General features: G+C 29.9%; 2 protein-coding genes across 4 annotated transcripts in view; one reads left to right on the top strand and one right to left on the bottom strand.

The window, feature by feature from the left end:
- The first annotated feature begins 1254 nt into the window (after nucleotides 1-1254).
- LOC108916687 (organic cation transporter protein) overlaps nucleotides 1255-21512 on the top strand; it is a 30584-nt gene continuing 10326 nt past the window's right edge. The window contains exons 1-5 of one of the 3 annotated variants that reach the window (XM_018722985.2): nucleotides 1255-1364; nucleotides 1962-2123; nucleotides 13953-14142; nucleotides 14787-14890; nucleotides 19617-19771. In XM_018722985.2, the coding sequence (XP_018578501.1) occupies nucleotides 1981-2123; nucleotides 13953-14142; nucleotides 14787-14890; nucleotides 19617-19771 (592 nt within the window). In that variant the 5' untranslated portion in view covers nucleotides 1255-1364; nucleotides 1962-1980. Of the gene's footprint in view, nucleotides 1365-1772; nucleotides 1847-1961; nucleotides 2124-13952; nucleotides 14143-14786; nucleotides 14891-19616; nucleotides 19772-21512 lie in introns of those variants that run through there. The other 2 variants (XM_018722986.1, XM_018722987.1) reach the window with 2 other exon arrangements.
- On the bottom strand, nucleotides 5378-10995 carry LOC108916689. The gene is made up of 5 exons (XM_018722988.2): nucleotides 10802-10995; nucleotides 10445-10744; nucleotides 8165-8244; nucleotides 6807-6941; nucleotides 5378-6296 (listed from the first exon to the last, which is right to left on the bottom strand). The coding sequence occupies exons 1-5, from the start codon at nucleotides 10922-10924 to the stop codon at nucleotides 6200-6202; spliced, it is 735 nt and encodes a 244-aa protein (XP_018578504.1). The 5' UTR covers nucleotides 10925-10995; the 3' UTR covers nucleotides 5378-6199.

Genomic DNA, 21512 nt, shown 5'->3' with positions numbered 1-21512 from the left:
TATTCAACTAACGTTAAAAGCAGGTAACTGACCGTTTATATTTTAATTTTTAACACCTTGTTAAAATATAATCTAAAATTGCTATTCAGGAAGGATGTTATCAACGGATTGTCTAAGAACTCTAAGACATTAAAAACTAACGGTTGCGTTTATTGTGGTGAGTAGAAATCTGTACTACTGGGAGGAAATTGATTATTAAATCTAATCTAATAACCTGCAAGTGAGGTCTGTGGTCTGTAGCTTATTCAGGAAGTTTTTATTAATTGATTCATCAATTTATTTATGAAGGGTTTGATTTTATATTTTAAATTTCGTGAATTTCCTTGAAACGAAAACAGCTACCTACTCCCAATTTTGCAAGCAGGTTGTAGTAAATAAAGTCAAACTGAAAATGAATGTTTTCTTGAATAAGTTGAGATTTATAATTTTTTTAATTAGATAACGGGAAAAAAATTATAATCGTAATTTACCAGTTCGCGTATCATTCTTTATAAAAACGTAGGTACTGAAGTATGTATATACAAACAAATGAGTAACTTCAACACAGTATTTTTGTTTGTACGAAAATTAGAACATGTTCTAATTTGTGAAGAACTTCACGAATAAATTTGTGGAGAATAAATTAATTATATGACAGCAGAATGGATGTATTACCATGGGCGCAGGTAGGATTGATTGGAGTGGATCTAGCTGGTCAGCCGGTTAACCGACCAAAAAAATATTACCAGTTCGTTTTTTTTTTCTAGGGTGGGCTCCAGGCTATGTGTTAGAAATCTTATGAGCTTTGACCTTGATATGCGCAGAAACATAATTCCGACCGTCGCGTCGCCTAACTTATTCTACGTCCTAAAAACATTACATCCATTATTGTCTATCTCGAGTTCTCGTAGCGTAAACAAGCCTTTGCTCCGATTACAAATATCATAATAAAATGTTATATTCTTTATTATTTTAATTTAAGCAATAAAAATATATATAACGAACGTTCGCCAGTTGACTTTATTGATGCCCGAGCGCCTTAGTTCATTTCTGGTTGTAACGAGGCACGTGGTCTAATTCCGAGTCAGTGTTTTCACAACGTGCTTATTAGAAGAATTATGTGGATACGCCACGCCTTTCGCGCATTTCGCGGCTCATGAGATTTTGAAACTACTCTACACTTCACTTGCCCATCTTCATGAAACAACTTTATGAATTAATTCATGAAGAAATGTAAAACAGATATTAGAATATATTGTGAATTTCGTGAATTTTTTCTTGAAATTGAGAAGTACCAATAAAAATATTGAGGTTAAGTTATTTGTGTACGTTTACATATTTACTTCAGATGTTTTTATAGAGAGAGTTATAATTGAACTGGAAAAGTAAGATTACAGTTTTTTTCATTTTTTCCAAGAAAATGTATTAATTTTCAATTTGTCTTTATTATGAATTACTGACTTGTTTGCAAAGTTGGTAGTAGAGTTGTTTTTGTTTTAAATAAATTTTCGAAGTTTAAAAGAACATTGTAAAACCAAACCTTTAATAAATAAATTGATGAATTAATTCATAAAAAAACTTTGTGAATTTATTCATGAATAAATTCTCTATGATACCTACTGTTTTAAATTGCGAATTAATGAATTAGCTCATGAAGTCGTTTCATGAAGAAGCTGGCAAACATTAGGTACATTTTTTTCCATGTTATCTAATTAAAAAAATAACTTAATCTCAACTTATTCTAGAAAATATATTCATTTTCTATTTTCTATTTACTATGACTTGCTTGCAAACTTGGTAGTACCTAACTGTTTTTGGTTCAAAGAAATTCACTGTTTAAAATAATGTGACACCAAACCCTTTATGAGTAAATATGAAATAGGTTATGATAAATATTTTCCTATTTATTTAAATAACTCGTACAACTTTAAAATACGCAATTTATAGCTGATATGTATTATACTTTTACATTTTATTTTTAGTGGAAACAAAAAGCATAGAATGAGTTACGATGATGTTATACCATTACTGGGAGATTTTGGAAGATATCAAAAAAAAATTTATTTTTTGTTGTGTTTACCAGCTATATTATGTGCCTTTCACAAGTTCGGAAATGTGTTCATGATAGCTGAACCGAATTACAGGTGAGTACGTACGTATTTGTATACCTACATTGTCTTATAATCTTAATTTTTCACTTACACCAGTTATCAATAAAATTGGTTTATTGAAATTTTCACAAAATGCAATATACATACATTTAACGAATTATAACAAATAAAAAATATATTTATGCATTATTTCTTATGTTTGTGGCCTAAGAGTATATTTTGCGGTCATGCTATTAAATAAAATCTACTTTGTGCTAGAATTCAGGAGATGTGCAACAAAAATTGGGGTAAATTGAAAGATGTGTAATTTCTAAATTATTCTACAGAGGTCATACTTTTTTACTCCAACTATCAGTATTTATCAGGCTTCAAAATGGTAATCTTTCCAATTTCAATTGAAGACCAAAGAGCTAGGCAGTACGTACCAGGTTCGGTTGCTACGCAACAACTCGGCACTGAACTATTTGAAAAACTTGTTTCCATATTTATTTAGCCATACCCATATAGAGGTCTAGTCGTGCTAAACTTGGAGGTGGTAGAAGTGTAGACGCCCAGTTAAAGAATACGAGCGCGGGCAACCGGCTTAAAACAAACACAGCCGCACTGGGCGACTGGGCCATAAATTTCAGTTGTTGACAAATTGCCTAGCAGTGCAATGTAGCAATGCGGAATTTGGTGTGATTCAGGTAATTTTAATTTATTATAGGCACCTTCTGTTAATCATTCATATTGCAATTGCGAAAGGGGGAAATATGAGGGATATTTTGTTTACTAATATTATTACAACATGGCATTTTGGAGATCTTTTGAAAGGGACAAAACAAAATTTGCCATCAATATAATAAAATCGTTTGAGGACATAATTAAAATATGTTGTTGGCCAAATGAACATATAATAGAAATTTTCTACACGTTATATACAAATTATTATTTTTTACATTTACCAGAAAACTTTTTTAGGGGCGCCTATGAAACTCATTAAATTTTATTGCTAAGCGTTTTTATACATGTACAACTGACTTCGGAAAGACTATAACAACACATAAACTTCAGAAATGGACAAACTTTTATACAGGGTATTCAAAACATAACAGATTTTTTCTTAGTAGTAATCACTATCTCTGCTTGTTTTCAATTTAAAAAGTGATATTTTGTATACAATTTTTTTTTCTGTTAGGAAAAATTTAGCTTTCATTCAATTAAATGCAAGTAGGATAGTAGATAATTATGGACAGAAAACATGTATTGTTTTAAAAACAGATAAAAAAACAAATATTGTTGAACACCTTATATAAAAGTATGTATAACAGGCCGTTTTGAAACCTGATACATAGCCTGTCAATCGGAATAAGAACCTGCTGGATAATTTTGAAATAAAACACACTTCAGTTTACTTCAATTTTAGGGTGCTCCACTTTGAACAATAGTATACTTTATATTCATATGTTTGTACTTAAATATTTAACGCTTCAATGAAAATGATACGTGTCCTCTTTTAAAAAGTCCTTGACTTAATAACGTTATTATTTTAATTTGCTTTTTACATAATTAGATGATTTCCTTTTGTAAATTAATTGTCATATAATTTGAGGCCAGATGCAAAACAAGATAAATCGCAAAAGACTCGGTCCCAGAATAAAAAAAACTTTTATAGTTTCGGTTAACATTTTTCAAAATTTTGTTTAATATTACTAAATAACGGTAATATTTAAAAATTACATATGGATTTATCGTTTTTTTTTAATTTGCTTCTAATATTTTACAGCAGAAACTAATTAAACTCAAAAGCATTATTTTCAGAAAAACTCATGAAAAATTGATACGGTCGTCATCTTTATTTTAAATCTTCTATCAATAATTTTGTGATAATCCAGGCAAGAACCTGATGCAATGCTCTGTCAGCGAATTTATCTGTTTTTGGTATAAACATTATTTTACCTACCACCACTTCTATTTTTCAAAATTTTAATTTTTTTTAATTGGTGTAAAAAATAATTTAAATATATATAAATTATTACATGAGTCAAACATTACAGTGTGCTCTTTTGTCAAAATTAGTAAAACTTCAAATGAACTGACGGGTCAATTCTGACTCCTTAAAAAGACATAGCAGGTTGAATGTGGCCCAATACCTTCTAAAAAGGGTAAAATATTAATATCAAATTTGGGTATATGTTTTTAGCTATTGTTCAACTCATATTTAGACAAGGTTCTCAAAAAACATATAACTCACTTTTTCTTTCATACCCATCCGGTAAAAAGATTGTTGAATTTTTTTTGTGTGTTGGAAACGCACTTTTAGACCCTGTAGTATGAAAGAATGTTAAAGAAATCTAAAAAAATTTAATTGAATTTAAAAAGTATATTATGTAATAAAATATTACCAAAGCTAATACATCAAAAAAACCTCTGATTTACTTTCATATACAGGGTGTCCCACCGGGAACTGCGTCGATCGATATCTACGAAAGCACTGATTCGAAAAATTTGAAAATTTGGCAACATGGCAATGTCTCTGGGGCCAATAGAACTAAAATATCTAGAACTCTAGCACTTCCGGTTATACTGGAAGTCGACACCAACTTCGTTATTTTAAATGGGACACCCTATATATTATTGCATTTTCGGATTCTTCGTGAAGTTTGAGGGTCACTTTATTAAATATTCCCTATACCTAGGAGTTATAGAATCCGAGATATTAATATTTAAAGAAAAAATTTGATAGATGCAAGGGTCCGCGGAGATGCTAGTAACTCTTTCAGGAGTGTGATATCAAGTGGATTTTCGGTACCTGTAAAGGGCATAGGTAACCCTAAATTATGGTATACCGACAAATTAAAACATTTAATACTAGGTGTTTAATTTTTGCTGTTACATTTTGATAACTTCAAACAGCTATAATTTTGTTAATGGAACACCCTATATTTTTTTACTGTGTCGTATGCAAATTGAAATTTCCTTTCAAGCCATATAAGCATTGTTAGGGTTGTCGTTACTAGTTTTAGAGATATTTGCAATTTTCTATTTTTTGGACAGATTTTCTCGTATCAGACCTGTTGTCAAATTGGCCATGTCCAGAAACACTCCAAAAACAATTGAAATAATTTGACATTTGTCAAGTTAGTTGTCAAATTATTGTTGTGTTTTTGCCGAAAATTTAAATAAGAATGTCTGTCGAATTAAAGGATACCATGTATAATGTGGCCATAATATAGATTAGGCTAATTAGGCTTTTTTAAGTTTGTGTAAATCTCAATTTGTTTGTAAATAAAAAAAAAACTTTTAATTTGAATTTATTTAATAATGCAAATATAAAATGTATAAAAATAGTGATATAAATATACATGCATGTACAGTTCGGCTCGTTTCATTTGGTCGATGACGGTCAGGTGTAGTGGCAAAGTATAAGAGGGACTTGCCGAGTTCATTTTATTTCAGATCTCATAAAACAAAAGCTGTAAATTCTCACAAAAAGAAAAGATATAAATAATAAAATTATGAATAAATAAATACATCTTTATGTAAATAAATAATTGATTTGGTGAGTTCGAAAATTGTACATGTCCAAAAACTTCATTTTGAGATATATGGACATTGTACGGTTCTCCACCTCATTGGTCAGTAACAACGTGCTAAATACCGTTAACGGTTAAGGATCTTGTATGATTTTCATGATGAGGGAGCACATGGTTATCTTCACTTAAAATGCCTAATTTTGGACGGTACAGTTTTCCAACTCACCGATTTGATTGTTTTAATGTATTTACTTCCCTCCTCTTAGTTTTTATATGCAGTGCACTTTCTCTTGTGCATCTTACTGACCAATTGAAGTTAGTTGACCTGTGTATGTGTAGGCCTTTTCGGAAACTATAATGTTGTTAACCTGATCAGTAGAATCATTAACCTTGTCATATGAACCTTTGATATTTTCACTTAGTTCACTGTTAATGGTTCATTACTAATCCTAGATTAAAGTTTCCGAAAACCATTTGTTTATATGTATGTATTTATTAATTTTATACAGTACAATATTTAGACAGTTTTATGCCTAGGAACAAAACGTAAAAATGCAAATATTTTCTCAAATATATGTAATCCTAAAATACATATTAAAAAGTAGGTCTAACTTCACATCGAAGTTGAAACATTTGCAATGTTACTGCACTAGTGAACACTTTTTTATGATATAGTTGTTTCAGATCAAACCTACAACAGAATAAATTTATTTTAATAACTTATTTGAAGTATTCAAATATTTTGATATACATATTTTAAGCTCATTCTTTGAAAAATTTAGTATTATTTAATTTTAAGGCACATTTTAATTTTTTGCCAATATAGCACAAATTTATAATATTAATTTATTATTAAATATATTTTTTATTTTTAACTGCATAAGCTTCATTTTTGAACTTCAATCTTAAAAAGAACAGTACTCGGATTAACATTAATAAAGATTATTTTCTGTTCTTGCAAAAACTAGAAAATAAAAAAGTTTTTGGGATAATACAGTTTTATACAAATTTAAAAAACAGGAACATATGTGGCAACACTAAAGAAAAATTATTCAGTTCATTAGATTTTTTTCTAATTTGTCACAAATTAATGTTGAGAAAATTTTTATTCTAGCATTAATAAGACTATAAATATGATTAAATAATAAGCTTAAATAATGTTTATAGGATTATTTGTTTGATTATATTTTTTATACCATACCCTGTAACATTGAACAATTCTCTTGCTCCATCCTGACATTCTGTCAATACTAGTTCAATATTATTAAAATGATTTTGATGACACCAGTTCTGAACAGTCTGAATTAATTTTAATGCTACACCTTTTCGACGATATCTAACAAAAAAAAAAAAAGATAAATCAGTATATTGCAATTAATTTTCATTAATAAATATATATTTGCGATTAAGTTGCACTTTTTATTATATTATTTGAAAAAAAATGCTCCAATAGGTAATTTTTTTATTTATTTCCTACTATCAATTACATAAATTTAAAATCTTTCAAAATGTTACTCATTAGCTTTTGCTGTCCATAACCATGTATTTGTATACTTAATATCAGTTTAATAATTTATTTTTTTTTTATATTTTTTAATCAACATACCTTGTTTGATTGATCTATTTGAAAATGTTCTTTTTTTATTCATATAAAAAATAATGTAACATATGCCTAATTTTCGCAATATAAATAAGTTAAAAGGAATGCACAAATTTCAGAGGTAATTTTTACATGTAAAAATAATTTAAAAAAATATATATCGTTATCCAATTTTTAACTTATAGCATTATTACAGAATACCATAGACATTATTTTAATTCTTGTAATGTTTTTAAAAACCGGTAGAATTAGTAGAATTGCTTGTTATAATTTATTAACCATCGCCATTGTCAGGTTAAAATGCTTACTTTACAGCAAAAAATTTAATTAGTACAATGTTATGGCCAAGGCGAAAAATGTCCTATGGGATCGACTGAAACAAATTGTTTATTGCACATCTAGTAGATTCCAATATTGATCAATTAAAGGATGCGATTAGAGGTGCCGTTGCTTCAATATCTTTAGATGAGGTTAAAAGAAGTTTTGATGAATTACTTGTCCATTAAAAAACGTGCTTAATATGGTGGTAGTGTGTTTAAGTAAATAAACTTTTATTAAAATTTGTGAATTATTAATTTGGATTAATTTAATTTGAGTAAAATAAATTTAATGATTACAAATAAATAAAAGTAGGCCGATTTTTTTGAAAATTGGTATTGGAAACTGCCTTTTACTTTTGAACAACTTTTCCTAGTAATTTATTTCCACATCTTCACAAATAAGTGCATTTTACTTTTGTACCATTCAAAGTTTTTTGAATGGTACAACAAATGTAAAATTTTTCTCTCAGTCACACTTTAAGAACCAGCAAAATTTTTTCCTATTCAACACCTTTTCTGTGGACATGTTGTATATGTTATACTGCAAAAAGCAAAAGAGGCTCACGGATTTTGTTGTCTGATGTATTTATTATTCTTAATATCTATTTATGTAATAAATTTTTAAACAAAATTTCAAACCTTTTCTCTACACCTAATCTAAACAGCCAACACCAGTCTTCTCGTTGAAAATGTTTCATAACAGCTATGGTCCCTATAACCTAAAAAGAAAGTATATGTGACAGCTATAATCGAAATTATTGGTTATTATAAAAGATAAAATAACGTAAGCAAAACTAAAATTGAAATTAAACAATACTTTAAAGCTACGAAATAGACTGATTTAGATTCAGTATTAAATTGATTAACTTTGAAGGTCAATGGCCAAACAGTGGAATTTAAAGACAAATACAGAATAAATTTTACAATTAATGCACTTTAAAAAATAGTATAACTCTGTAGTTAAATCGAGTGCAGTTTGCATGGCTCTTCTCTGAACATAATTAGTCTTGACCTTTAATATTTGTTATAGTTTCAAATTTTACCTTTTTAATTTATCTCATCTTGTTTTTGCAAAAAATACATTGTTTTTAATTATCATAATTAAATTAAATTTTTCTCTGTCAACTACATTACTTGTGTAAAATAATAGTTTGAAAAGAAATAATAGAATTGTTTTGTCAGTAATTTCATTAACACAGTATAATAATGATCATTGTGATACATTGTGAAATGCCCTTTGTACTATTATAAAAGCTCTTAATATATTCTGTACCATCAAATAAAAAGTTGATAAACTGTAAATACAAGTTCATTGTACACTATTTGCAATAAAAAACTGGTTTAGACTGCTGCAAGTGGCTGCAGGATATTACTCTTAACAGTTTGCTATAGGTAAAATATTTTATTTCATCTAAATACTTGAATACTTTAATTCTGTCTCTTCCTGCTCTACCAGTGATATAGGTACTAATGAAAATTTTTGATTTTTATAAAATAAAGTAAAGTAAAATAAAATAAACAATTTACATATATGTAATAAGTTTACACTGACGTAAAAACATTAAATATAATATTATTACTTTAGTAAAAAATATTAAAAATAAATAAAATACTATTATTACTTAATAAAATCACAATTTTTCAAATCATTTTTATTGTCAACTGTGCAATTTAATTAAAAAAAAAATGTTGAAAACAACTTTTCATTATAAATTCTAATTATGTCAAATTCAGAAAGGATTGAGCCATCATAAATCCTTTGAAAGAAAATAAATCAATTTAGATCAATTTACCTTAGTTCAATTTTGCTTCCTTAGATTTAAAAGGAAAAATACAATTTTTTATTTAACTTCGTTACTTTTTAAGATATCTGATTTCATTTGTGGTGGCCAAAAAAAAAGTAAAATTAATGAGTAGCGGTTCCCTAATTTTAACAGACGCATCTATCATATGATCAAGTCAGAAGATTAAATAATAATATCCCTACCCCTCATTCTAACCACAAGGATTAGCTCAAAAGTCGGAGACTTGTGCGGGAGAGGGACGGCAAGCCAACGTTCTTCCACCCTACCACACCTGCAGAGAGGGTGCCTAATTTCTCTCTACGAATATAACTGATCTACGGTCTTATGCCTACGGGGATCAAATCTGCCGACAGTGGCATTAGATATGTGCATTAATCCAATTCATGACAGATTTGGTATGTGTAACAAGCCTAATATTTCAGTTAAATATATTAAGTCGATCTTATTTAACTGTTAACCGTCCATATAATGTCATTTGGTATATCGATATATCTGTCTATATTTGGCTGTATATTGGAAAGCATTCAAACGGGTACACATTTGAGCGTAAATGGGTACGAAACAAGATGAAACTGTATGAATATACAAATGTAGACATTTCTTCAAGGCAGGGTAAACTGCTTCAGTCTAGGGAAGCGAAAAATTAAAATTCGTTAAAAGATCACTTTGTCCTTTCCATGATTAAAAACATATTTCAATATTAATATTTATTTTGTTATGTTTTTCTAGTAATAAATGAAATTCAAATGTATATTCAATAACCTTGGGTAGATTCACAATAAAAAAAAATTAACAGAGATCCCTTCTGCTTCTCTTTCATGCTCAGATGTGTATTTGAATAGCAGTTTGCTGCGTGGTTACATTATGATGTTAGTCTCTTGTTTCCCTATACTTCTTCGCAAACATCATTCAATGAAGAACCTTTTCTGCATATCCATATAAGCGAATTTATATGCAAATTGTTTTCTCCCCATCGGAGTTTAATTTTTTGTTACATAAAAAAGCAGTACTACTTACACTTAAAATAGGAAAGGGATTAGTTGATCACATCATTAATTTTCAAGTGACGAATATAAGTTTATAGTTATAGTGCAAAATAATATGTTACATTTACCTTTCGCTGGCAGCCACTGAGTTTTAATTCTTCTATATCAATTTCATCATCTCTAACGATTTTGTACCAACAGTTATCTGGATTTTTCGTTATTAAAAGGGGTTCATATGCTTCCGCTACCCAACACATTAAAGGTTTTTTTTCATACATTACTTGAGCCGCTTTCATTATTAAACTACCGTAAATTATTACATATAAAATTATTACTACTACAGGAATTGATATCAAACAATGGAATAAGGGAACCCCTAGACAAATAAATAAAAGTGCAGAGAGTAATACTATTAACTGAAAAGTTAGCTGAAAATTAATTACAGTTAGTAAATGGATTTACATAAAGAATAAATATTAGTTTACCTCACTGAATAGCGTATTTAGCCAGGAATTAAATACATTTGATATATATGCATTTCTGATTACTTCAGATATTGCAGGAGTGTCAGTGTCTTTTTGTTTCCTTATTACTATATAATACATCATTAAAAACACAAATTCCAAAACAAACAATTTCCTGACAAATTAAAACAAAAATGAGGTTAAGTTAAATGTAAACGCACCGGCACTAGACAGAAATATGTCAAAACAAATGGATTGGTAACAATGGAACTAATGAAATGGAACGATTGAACTAATGGAAGCAATCGTTGGGCCAGTCAAACAGGCTGGTTCGACTGTTCCACGTGATAGGTCAACTGTTTAGTCGATTGGTTAGTTTTGAATTCGCCAGATCGCGCGTTTAATGCAGTCTAATAAATCGCGTAATTGAATCAAGTTGTTAGACGATAATTGGAAGACGAGACTGATGACGTTAAGTCCGCAAATTACCTAATTCATAATATAAGTACAGTGTTTTTTTAATATTGTGAAAAAAATTACGAAGTTATTCCTTATCAAAAAGTAAGAGGAAGGATCTTCTATCAGAGTTAACACTCTTTGAAATGGATCATTTAAAATGCAACTTTTCTCACATTTGGAGAAATAAAAAAGCAATTTGATATGTTACTTCATCTTATCAAAGGTACTTATTACTTCTTGGATTTTTTAGTAAAATGTCCTATTTTTTAGTAATAAGGTACTTGTGCATTACAAAAAAAATTTGCTAGCATACATATTCGACTTTATTTTAGGCTGATCGGAGTTACATGCTTCATTATCTATTTTTATCACAATTTTTTTTAATAATTGTTCATCGAGGATTTACAAAAATTACATTGCTATCAACAGTGTTGTCATTGCGAATCTCTCAAGTCATTTATTGCAACCGGATGGTAAATTACACAAATAGTGAAATTTGTGAATGCTCTTCGTTTACGATTTTGTTAACTACAACACATTATCAACCAGGTGCCTTGAAGAATGTTATCTAAATCACATTATTCGGCATCATACGATGTTTAGTCATTTACATCAGATCCTTAGTGAAACCAGAAGTTTTAAAATACTCTTAAAGAGTTAGGTACTCTTCAAATGGAAAATAGATAGGCACTTAATGAAATCGAAGAGTCATGCAACAAACACTAGGAAGTTTGCTCATTCATTAAATATTAGCCATTAAACAATTGGGAAGATTCTAAAAAATTATCTTTTGTACACCTATCATATTTAGTGTGTACAAACATCTTTTCCTATAATTTTCCACATAGAGTAGCTCTGTGTCGATGGATGCAAGAAATAATTCAATTCTCGATTTTTTTGCACCAATACTCTACAAATAAAAATATCTTCTGTAGGAATATCATAATAATTGAAAATCAACATGTGGTGTCACATAGACATCAGCATCAGTTTTCCCTTAATGTACAGGTGGGAATTGTTGGAGGCTTTCTGATTGGCTCATTCTTTCTTCTCGGCATAAAACATTTGACACATTACTTAAGTACATCTTCCATAGGCTGCTCGTTAACATTATTTTAATGGGTACAACAGTACACACTGACAAAATGTCAGATCCCACAATATAATATAATATTTATTCTTATTCAGTTGATATTGAAATGATGTATTATAGTTTTGGCTACAGTATTTATACATATTTGTATGATCAACACTTGCTAATATATTGCAACACGATAGTATATGATCGATGATTTCGTGAAATAAATGGCATTGTATGTATTTATCATTTGTGACTGCATCATCCTTTAGACTTTTATTTGTGGCTATGCCTGATCTTGAATTACAAGCATAATATCCCCACTTTCAAGACTACTCTCTGTGTAGGAATTTGTATGTTTGTCTCCTATCAAACTATTCCTGATTTACATTATTATAGTGTCTACTGTCTACCATGAAGTGGTTTGGAAGACCAACTTATTTTTTTCTGTTGTATTGAAATGAAGATGAGATAGTGTTTTTGTGTCGATAGATTTAGAAATGTTCAATGTTTATATATTTCTACTATAGCCCTATACAGTTGATGTCCTTTATTATGGTAATGGAATTTTAAGAATTTGTAGAACTGTTTCTAATTCTAAACGCTGAATTTTGTATTCTTCTGTCATTTGACTTCTTATATCTTTTGAAATGACCCGAGTATACTGCAAATGTCTGTTTTAATATTTCAAGCGTTTCTTGCATTGGTTGTTTTTTATAGTGAATTATATGGCAATTTTTTAAAGGCTATCTTTATTTTCTTGAATATATGTGTATTGGGTTATTCAACATTTCTTGTCCCAATTTGTATATCTTTTTCTCTAATCTTATTTGTCATCTTGGTTTCCTAGAATTTTGTTGTACTTGTACATACAAGTGTATACTGGCATATGTATTTCTTCTACATTTGTGTTTTCTGTTAGATCATTATATATTCTTATTTATTATTTTTTGTATGGTTAGTGTTCTTTCTCATTTGTCTTTCAGTTTGGTAAGGTCGATCTTATCAATAGATTGTTTCCTTTCCTTACCTCCTTTCCTTCTTACTCTTGTAGAATTATTAATTCTTTCTCATTTTTCTTCAAAGTCTTGTTCTTTCGGAACAACAGTTTTAGTTTCTTCAATTTTAGTAATGTTAGCCTTTCACTAATTTACCACCACTCTCTTGTGGTCCACTAATCTTTTCTCAATGACACATAATTCTGGATATAAGTTTAAGAATTGTTAAAGTAATTCTTGTCTGTATCCTGTGGAAGTTATTTCTAATCGTGTGACTTTAAAATAAATCGTAACAGTTCATTTGTTTTGTCCATGTGATGTGTTATCTAGCAAGCCCTGCTTTTGTGGTTGCTGGGTGCTGTGATAAAACACTTTGGTCAGTTTTTTATTCTTAGGAGTTTCTACATGTTGGTTCTTATTGCCTTTCTATGGTATGAGAAGCTCAAAATATTCTCGCTTTAAAACACCTACTAATAACAGATACATAGTTTTAACATGATTCATTTTACTATTATCGTTGCTGTAATCAACCCTCACAGGTTATTATATATAAAAAATATATAAATAAATAAATCATTTCTGACAATAACTAAAAAAATGTAATGTATTGTAATTAATCCAAATTTTTATGTTTCAGGTGTAAGTTACCAATTGAACCAATAAATGCTAGTTACCACCTTAACAGTAGCATAATAAAACAGTATTATCCCTGGGATTCTAGAAATAACAAAAGTTCTTCATGTGATATTATAATTAATAACAAAACACAAACCTGTGAAAAGTATATATTTGACGATGCAGTATATGGATATACATCAGTGATAGAGGTAACATATTTTATTGTACTTATTCCTTAACACATTTGTAAAGAAAAAACTATTTGATTGCTTGATTTTATAGGTCAATTAATGTTAACTAACAATAGGTTTCAATTAAATGTAAATTAATAGCCACTGTTCCTGCAAACACATATTCTGATATTAATAATTATGCAATCTTATTCATATATTTTCATTCTACTTCAACTGTATTGAAACTATTCCATTATTTACTAAAAATAACTTTTCTACATATTTAATTCAAATATATAATAATTATTAACCGAAAAGTTTTAATTTCAATTTTAATAGGTATAATGGTAAATACTTTATAAGAATAAAAGTATGAAACTTATAAAATTTTCTATTTTTATATGTTTTTCTATTTTGCTATCCTTATAAAAATAAAATAACTTCTGCGTCACTATAATATTGCAATTCAGTTATCTAAAACTGATTTTTGTTCCTTATGGATTACTAATTTAAAAATGGAATTATTGATATTTAAAAAAATATAAAACACGCATGATGGAAGCGTAAATACTTTGTAATATTTACAAATAGTTATTTATCTTTACATATTTTTTAATTTTAATAAGCACTATGTGTGATAGCTGATTAATTCTCACCTTTTGATATCTTTTTTATTATAGTACGACTTAACATGTAAAAATGCGTATCTTATTGCTACATCTAATTCACTTTTCATGGTTGGAGTTATGATTGGATCAATTGTTTTTGGAGAATTATCTGACAGGTTCGTAGAGGCATAGCTTTAAATTAATTTACTTTTAGGTAGATATTGCATGCTGATTAGGTTCATTTCATATTTGAAATTGAAATATAGGGTTATTTGGGTGATCTTCCGGAAATTAACACTTTAATTTATTGTTTGTCTAGGATTCATTTACTTAACAAACCCACTTAAGAATAATTATTTGGCACACATTTTTCTAATTTATTTCATAATATTTAATTAAATAAATGTTCTATTTCTATTTTATTATAAATAAACTTGTTTATTAGATGTCTGTCTTTAATCTGAATAGGCAATATAAATTATTATTGAAAAAATAGTATTAATACAATAATAGAAATTTTAAAATTTCAACAATATATAAACCATTGTTCATATAGGTACCTACCTCATGTTGTGCAAAATCCGTCATGCCTTCATTTTTAAACATTTGTTTGATATAAGGAAACCTTAAATTGTTGAATGTGTATCACATTCCTATATAATATTTAGATAAAATCCTTTTATAGAATAGCATTACCTAAAAGATGCATTGAAGATCGGAGTCTAGTTCTAATAAAGTGTACTATGAATTAATTGATGAATTTCTTTGGTTGTGAAAAACTGCTATTTAGGCTTAGACATATATTTCTATGATGTTCAATTATTATTGCATTATACATATTAAAAAATTTGAAAAAGTGTTTATGCCTACTTGTTTTATATCTTGGTTTATAAGGTATATACAGGGTGTGCCATTTAACACTCCCACTGCCAATATCTCAGAAATGAAGAAATTTATTTTAGTTCCGGAAACTGGGATTGTTAGGTCCCTCGAATATCTTCAAATTGTAGTTAGAACTGTTAATTCCAATCTTTCTGTATAGATGGCGTAGCAATACTAAAAAAATTATTGATCCCTGAAACGTGGTAATGCAGTCCATTTGAAAGATTTTTAAATTTTTGAGTAATTTTTGTAATATAAAGTTTTTCCCAATATTTACTTGTTTTCGAGACATGTCGAGTTCAATATGTAATGTGTGATGCAACAGGAAAACCTATTACTTTATTTAAATCACACTGAGACAAAATATTCTTTTAAAATATTGTTATAATGGCTTTATTCACATCACATACTAACAAACAATAAATTATAAAGAAAACAAACGAATGATCAACTACAGAAAAAACGTATTAGACTGCTTTATTCACACCACATACTAACCAACAAACATTCAACTATAAAAAAAACAAATGATCAACTCCAGAAAAAAAAATTGTACAATAGTAAATCTTGTAACTAGTATAATTTAATTGAAAGACGCAAGCTGATAAAACTGTAATTATTGGAAAACTAATATGCGTCATCCGTCATACGTGTTTTATTTTAACCAAATGACATAAGTTACCTATGATTGCATTTTTAATAACATTTGATAAAATATTGTTTGTGACTGCCCCTTATAAGATTTACCAAAGTACAATTTTTTTTTCTGTAGTTGATCATTCGTTTGTTTTCTTTATAATTTATTGTTTGTTAGTATGTGATGTAAATAAAGCCATTATAACAATATTTTAAAAGAATATTTTGTCTCAGTGTGATTTAAATAAAGTAATAGATTTTCCTGTTGCATCAGACATTGCATATTGAAGTCGACATATCTCGAAAACAAGTAAATGTAGGGAAAAACTTTATATTACAAAAATTATTTAAAATTTAACGATCTTTTAGATGGACTTCATTTCCACGTTCCATGAATCAAAAAAATTTGTTAGTATTGTCACGTCATCTATACCGAAAGATTTGAACTAACAGTTCTAACTACAATTTGAAATTATTCGAGGGACCTAACAACCCCAATTTCCGGAACTAAAATAAATTTCTTTATTTCGGGAGTTTTAAATGGCACACCCTGTATATGTACAATAAAAAATCAATTTTCATATACAAATAAAAGCATTATATTATGTAACTGATTAATAATTAAACATCATAAAAACGACAATATTGTGATTTATTGGGATTTTCTCTATTTTTTATTTAACTCGGTGTTAGTCGCTGGTGTATGTATCAAATACAGAGACTATATTATTTTTTGTTCTGTCTAACCCACAACAGATGAATTTTGCTCTCCCACTACCTTTCCAGTTCTTTATCTTATGTTTAAAGTATATTTTGCTAAAAAAAGACATGCCAGTATAGACCTGTCGGCATACAATGTATTGTGAGATATATTGCAGCTACCTATGTCAGCAAAATAATTTTAATTTACATTTCATCAACAGCGATGGCTTCATCAAACCATCAGTATTTTAATCCTAATGATGTGATGAAGAGGATGTAGAAATTCTTCAAAAAATGTTGAGTAAATGGCTTATGATTCTAGTGATGCTTCTTTTGGAAAATCTAAGGAATAGGATTTGGACAGAGAGAACAAGTCATACATCCCATTTTGTTGGAAGAAATCTCAAATCAAATGGTGAAACCAGCATCGTTAGAACAGAATATACATATAAACATAAGTACTAAATCATCTGGTATAATATAAGCAGCAAAGGAAATCAAAACAGAACGTGATGTTTGGAAACGAGCTTGGAAGTGTTTCATGAAGAAGAAATATTACAACTTCTCCTTCATTATGCAAACAAATACGTTGACTTCATAAAAGAATAATTTAGCAGAGAACGTAACACAAATACAACATACTTACGTAAAATAAAAGTGATTATAGGACTTCTGATTTTTGCAAGATTATATGAATGGGAAGTGGAATTATTTCGATTCGAAGATAGAGACGTATATATCGAATATAAGACTGTAGGCAATCTAGCGGCTGTGCGAGAAATATTTAAAATTTTTATAAAAAACATCCAAACGAAAAAACAAACAACAAACGAAACGAAAAACTTGAAGGGGTCCGAAGTAGGTGTCAATTTCGTCAATTTGTACATCCCATCAAAACGTAATAAAAATTTTGCATTGACGCTAAGTAACTTTGAGATATATGTAGGCTAATAACCAGAAGGTCCTTTTTGTAAGATTTATCAACTCTTTGGGTCTTGAGACTTGCAGAACTAGTTCGTAATGTATGTTGAAACAACTACTTGGTTCACTAATTTAGAATTGATTAAAGATGAAAGAAAAAAAAACTTTAATATATTGGCACAATAAAAAAATTCCACATAAAAACATCCTAATTAAAGATCTCAAAGAAACTGCTGTCCAAGAAAAAAAAACTAGTGCAGGCACTAAATGAAACATTGTGGTTACCGCCACCATCAGCAAAAAGGATCCCTCTAATCAAATAAAATTGCATAAAAATACAGTAAATATCTTTGTTTAGAACACAGCAATTTTATTTGCCAAAAATGAAAAGTGACCCAAAATTTCGTCCGTTTTGTCGACCTCACGAATTCGATTCGAAAGTGGTCTAACTAATAGCTTGTGGCGATACTTTAGAGTAAGCAAAATTTTAAATTGAGCATAGTTTTTGTTTTGGAGATCTGGCAGGTCGAACCTGTTAGTTGGCTTGTTCACGCCAAGATGAATCCAACATTCTCGGCACACTCGTTCATTGTGTTCAAGATTCTCAAATATGCAAAGTGTACCATTTTCTATGTAACTTTCGTTCTTTATGAATCTACCATTAGATTTTACCAAACACTTATTGTTTTAATGAGGTACTGCCGATTTTACAAAAAAAATCGGGATTTTGCTGAAAATATTCAATTAATCGGTATTTTTATACTGGGGACTTACAAAATCTTGATAGATACTCTAAACCTTGTATCCAAAGAACTTTGATTAGATTGTAAGATTAATGATGAAAGAAAAAAATTGGGTAATCAAAGTGTGTATTAGCGATTTTTTAAAATTGATTCTGTTGCATGCATACAATTATGTATCCTTACAACAGTTAGGATAAGATTAGATATTCTTTAAGAAAACATCATGTTATGTGAGGGACTACGCTTTTTGCAAGCAATGAGTTTACATTTTCATCACTCAGATCATGTAAAATAATACGCAATTGCTCGCCAGTGCTAGTGAGTGACTTCTTTAAGTGTTTTCTATATCTTTTAAGGGAATATATAAATCCGTCAATATTTGCTATGTTTTCAGTATAAAAATATCGTTAAATCAAAGATATTTAGCAAAAGTGCAAATTATTTTTTACAAAAATCTTTTATAACTTTCTTGTACTATATTTTTGGTAAAATATAATGAAAAATTCGAAAAGAACAGAAAATTTTACATTAAAAATGTTACTGCTTGTATTTGTTGAAAATTTTAAAATAACGCAAGAGGTCACCGAGAATGGATTCCGATTGGCGAGGATGAATCAAATAGAGTTTAACTTGCCATATCCTGAAAATTGAATGTATGCTCAACTTGAAATTTCGCCTACATTAAACTATCACTATCACTCTTTTAATCATTTTTGTTATATTTTTTATTAAAATAAATGATGTTATAAAATCGTATTAAATGAAATAATTATTAGAGAAATCTTTTAATTTAATATATTTATAAACATTCGGCATATAAAAATGAGAAATTTTACTAAAATAAAAATAAATGTGTTGAAAGATTTGATGTAATCTTGGATATACATACGATGAATGAAGTGAAATATATGATTGTGACTAATGCCAGGTTAAATTTAAAGGTTGTTAGGAAGTAATGAAAAAAATTTATATTAAATATGTCGGAAAAAATATACAAATTCAATGTTTCTCTCTTCAGATATGGCAGAAAAATTACATTTTTTATATCTTTGGTAACTCAACTTGTTTTTGGAATAATAACTGGTTTTGCCCCTGAATATTGGACTTTTACAATAGCTAGAGCTATTGTTGGAGCTACTACATCCGGAGTTTTTCTTGTTGCTTATGTTATAGGTAAGATATGACTTAATTTGTACTTACTGAATACGAAATTAATTTATCATCTGATCATACACACATTCTACGAATTATTTCCTTAATTTAAAGCTGGTGTTGTTTGTTATATCATAAATAATTAAAGCATGTATGAGGATGTATTTTAATTTTTTTTTTTGTATGTTATTTCATTTGGCTTAATTACTTACATATGACAAAATATACATTGATCACAATTCATGAAATTGCATTCATCAGTAGAGTACAATTTCCTATATTTCATAACACTTAACATTGGTTAATTATTCATCCCTATTTAAGATTTAACATCATTAACAATTTTATAATTAATATACTTGATACATGAGTTTTTATTACTTTTGTTAATCCTTAATTTTCCAGTAACTGGGTGGGGATTAAATATTATCTACTATCTATTTGGCTTTGCATCTTAGTAACCGAAAACTAACATGCTAACTTGACATGTGCAAAGGGCTTTATTTTGTCACTTTGATATGTAACAATTTTTAATAAATGTAAGTGCTTAAAAAAAGACATATATTTCGGTTATAAAATCTGAATGGTAATAAATGATATAGTATACAAATCCTCTCCCTTGAGACTGACATTAAAAACGCCCTGACTCAGACTACGACGGAGACTATTGTCCCCCGACTGACAAACCCCCGGGGCACCCTCCCCGATGACATAAAAAACTTAATACGTGACAGACGACGTGCGAAACGGCTTGCCACCCGCACCCGCCTCCCCCGACACAGACATGACTTAAACGTACTTAACAGACGGGTGAAGGCGGCTCTGGATGAACTGGCCCAGGATAACTGGGCTAGGCACCTGGAGTCGCTGGATCCACAAGACAACAGCCTCTGGAAAACGCAGAGGGCCCTGCGACAGACCGCTCGCCGTAAAATTCCTCCAATCCACGGTAGTGTGGGGGTGGTTTACACGAACCAGGAAAAGGCCGAGGCTTTCGCCGATAGCCTGGAACTGCAGTGTAGACTGCCTCAGCTGCCCGACGAAGACGAGGAATTCGAGATAGTGGCTGAGCGCGCGGCCCGACGCGTCGACAGAGAGCCAGACAATGACATAATCCCCCCCGCAACACCTGACGAACTAAGACTGACAATACGCAGACTTAAAAACAGAAAAGCCCCCGGACCCGACAATATACATAACACGACACTTAAACGACTACCACACAAGGGCCTCATGGCCCTACTAAACATAACAAACGCGACACTCAGACTAAGACACTTCCCTACCCGCTGGAAAACAGCAAACATAATCCTTATCCCAAAACCCAACAAAGATCACACCATCCCATCCAACTACCGGCCCATTAGCCTGCTCCCGGCTATGAGCAAAGTGGTAGAAAAAATTATCCTAACCCGTCTAAGAACCCACTCCCAAGAACTGCAAGTCATTCCAGACGAGCAGTTCGCCTTCCGACCCAATCACTCCACTGAACTCCAAATCCTTCGCCTTACCGAGCACATCACGGCGGCCTTCAACAGGGGACAGTACACTGGTGCTGTCTTCCTGGACGTCGCAAAGGCCTTCGATACGGTTTGGCATGAAGGCCTACTGATGAAAATGCTCACCAACCAATATCCCATATCCTTTACCAAACTCATAAAATCCTACCTACACCACCGAAAATTCCGCATCCAAATCCAAGATTCCCTTTCCACCACCCGTCCCATGGAGGCCGGTGTCCCCCAGGGCACCGTCCTGTCCC

Source organism: Anoplophora glabripennis, unplaced genomic scaffold (assembly GCF_000390285.2).
Source record: "Anoplophora glabripennis isolate ALB-LARVAE unplaced genomic scaffold, Agla_2.0 scaffold1734, whole genome shotgun sequence".
NCBI lineage: Eukaryota > Metazoa > Arthropoda > Insecta > Coleoptera > Cerambycidae > Anoplophora > Anoplophora glabripennis.
The sequence above is the reverse complement of the archived record's forward strand: the minus strand, read 5'-3'. Positions and strand labels throughout refer to the sequence as shown.

Excerpts from the sequence above, each read along its gene's own strand:
- LOC108916689 (XM_018722988.2), bottom strand. The coding sequence starts at position 10,924 with ATGATGTATTATATAGTAATAAGGAAACAAAAAGACACTGACACTCCT. Across the intron at positions 8,245-10,444 it reads TCAGTGGCTGCCAGCGAAAG|GTTATAGGGACCATAGCTGT; the intron begins GTAAATGTAACA and ends CTTTCTTTTTAG. Across the intron at positions 6,942-8,164 it reads AGATTAGGTGTAGAGAAAAG|ATATCGTCGAAAAGGTGTAG; the intron begins GTTTGAAATTTT and ends TTTTTTTGTTAG.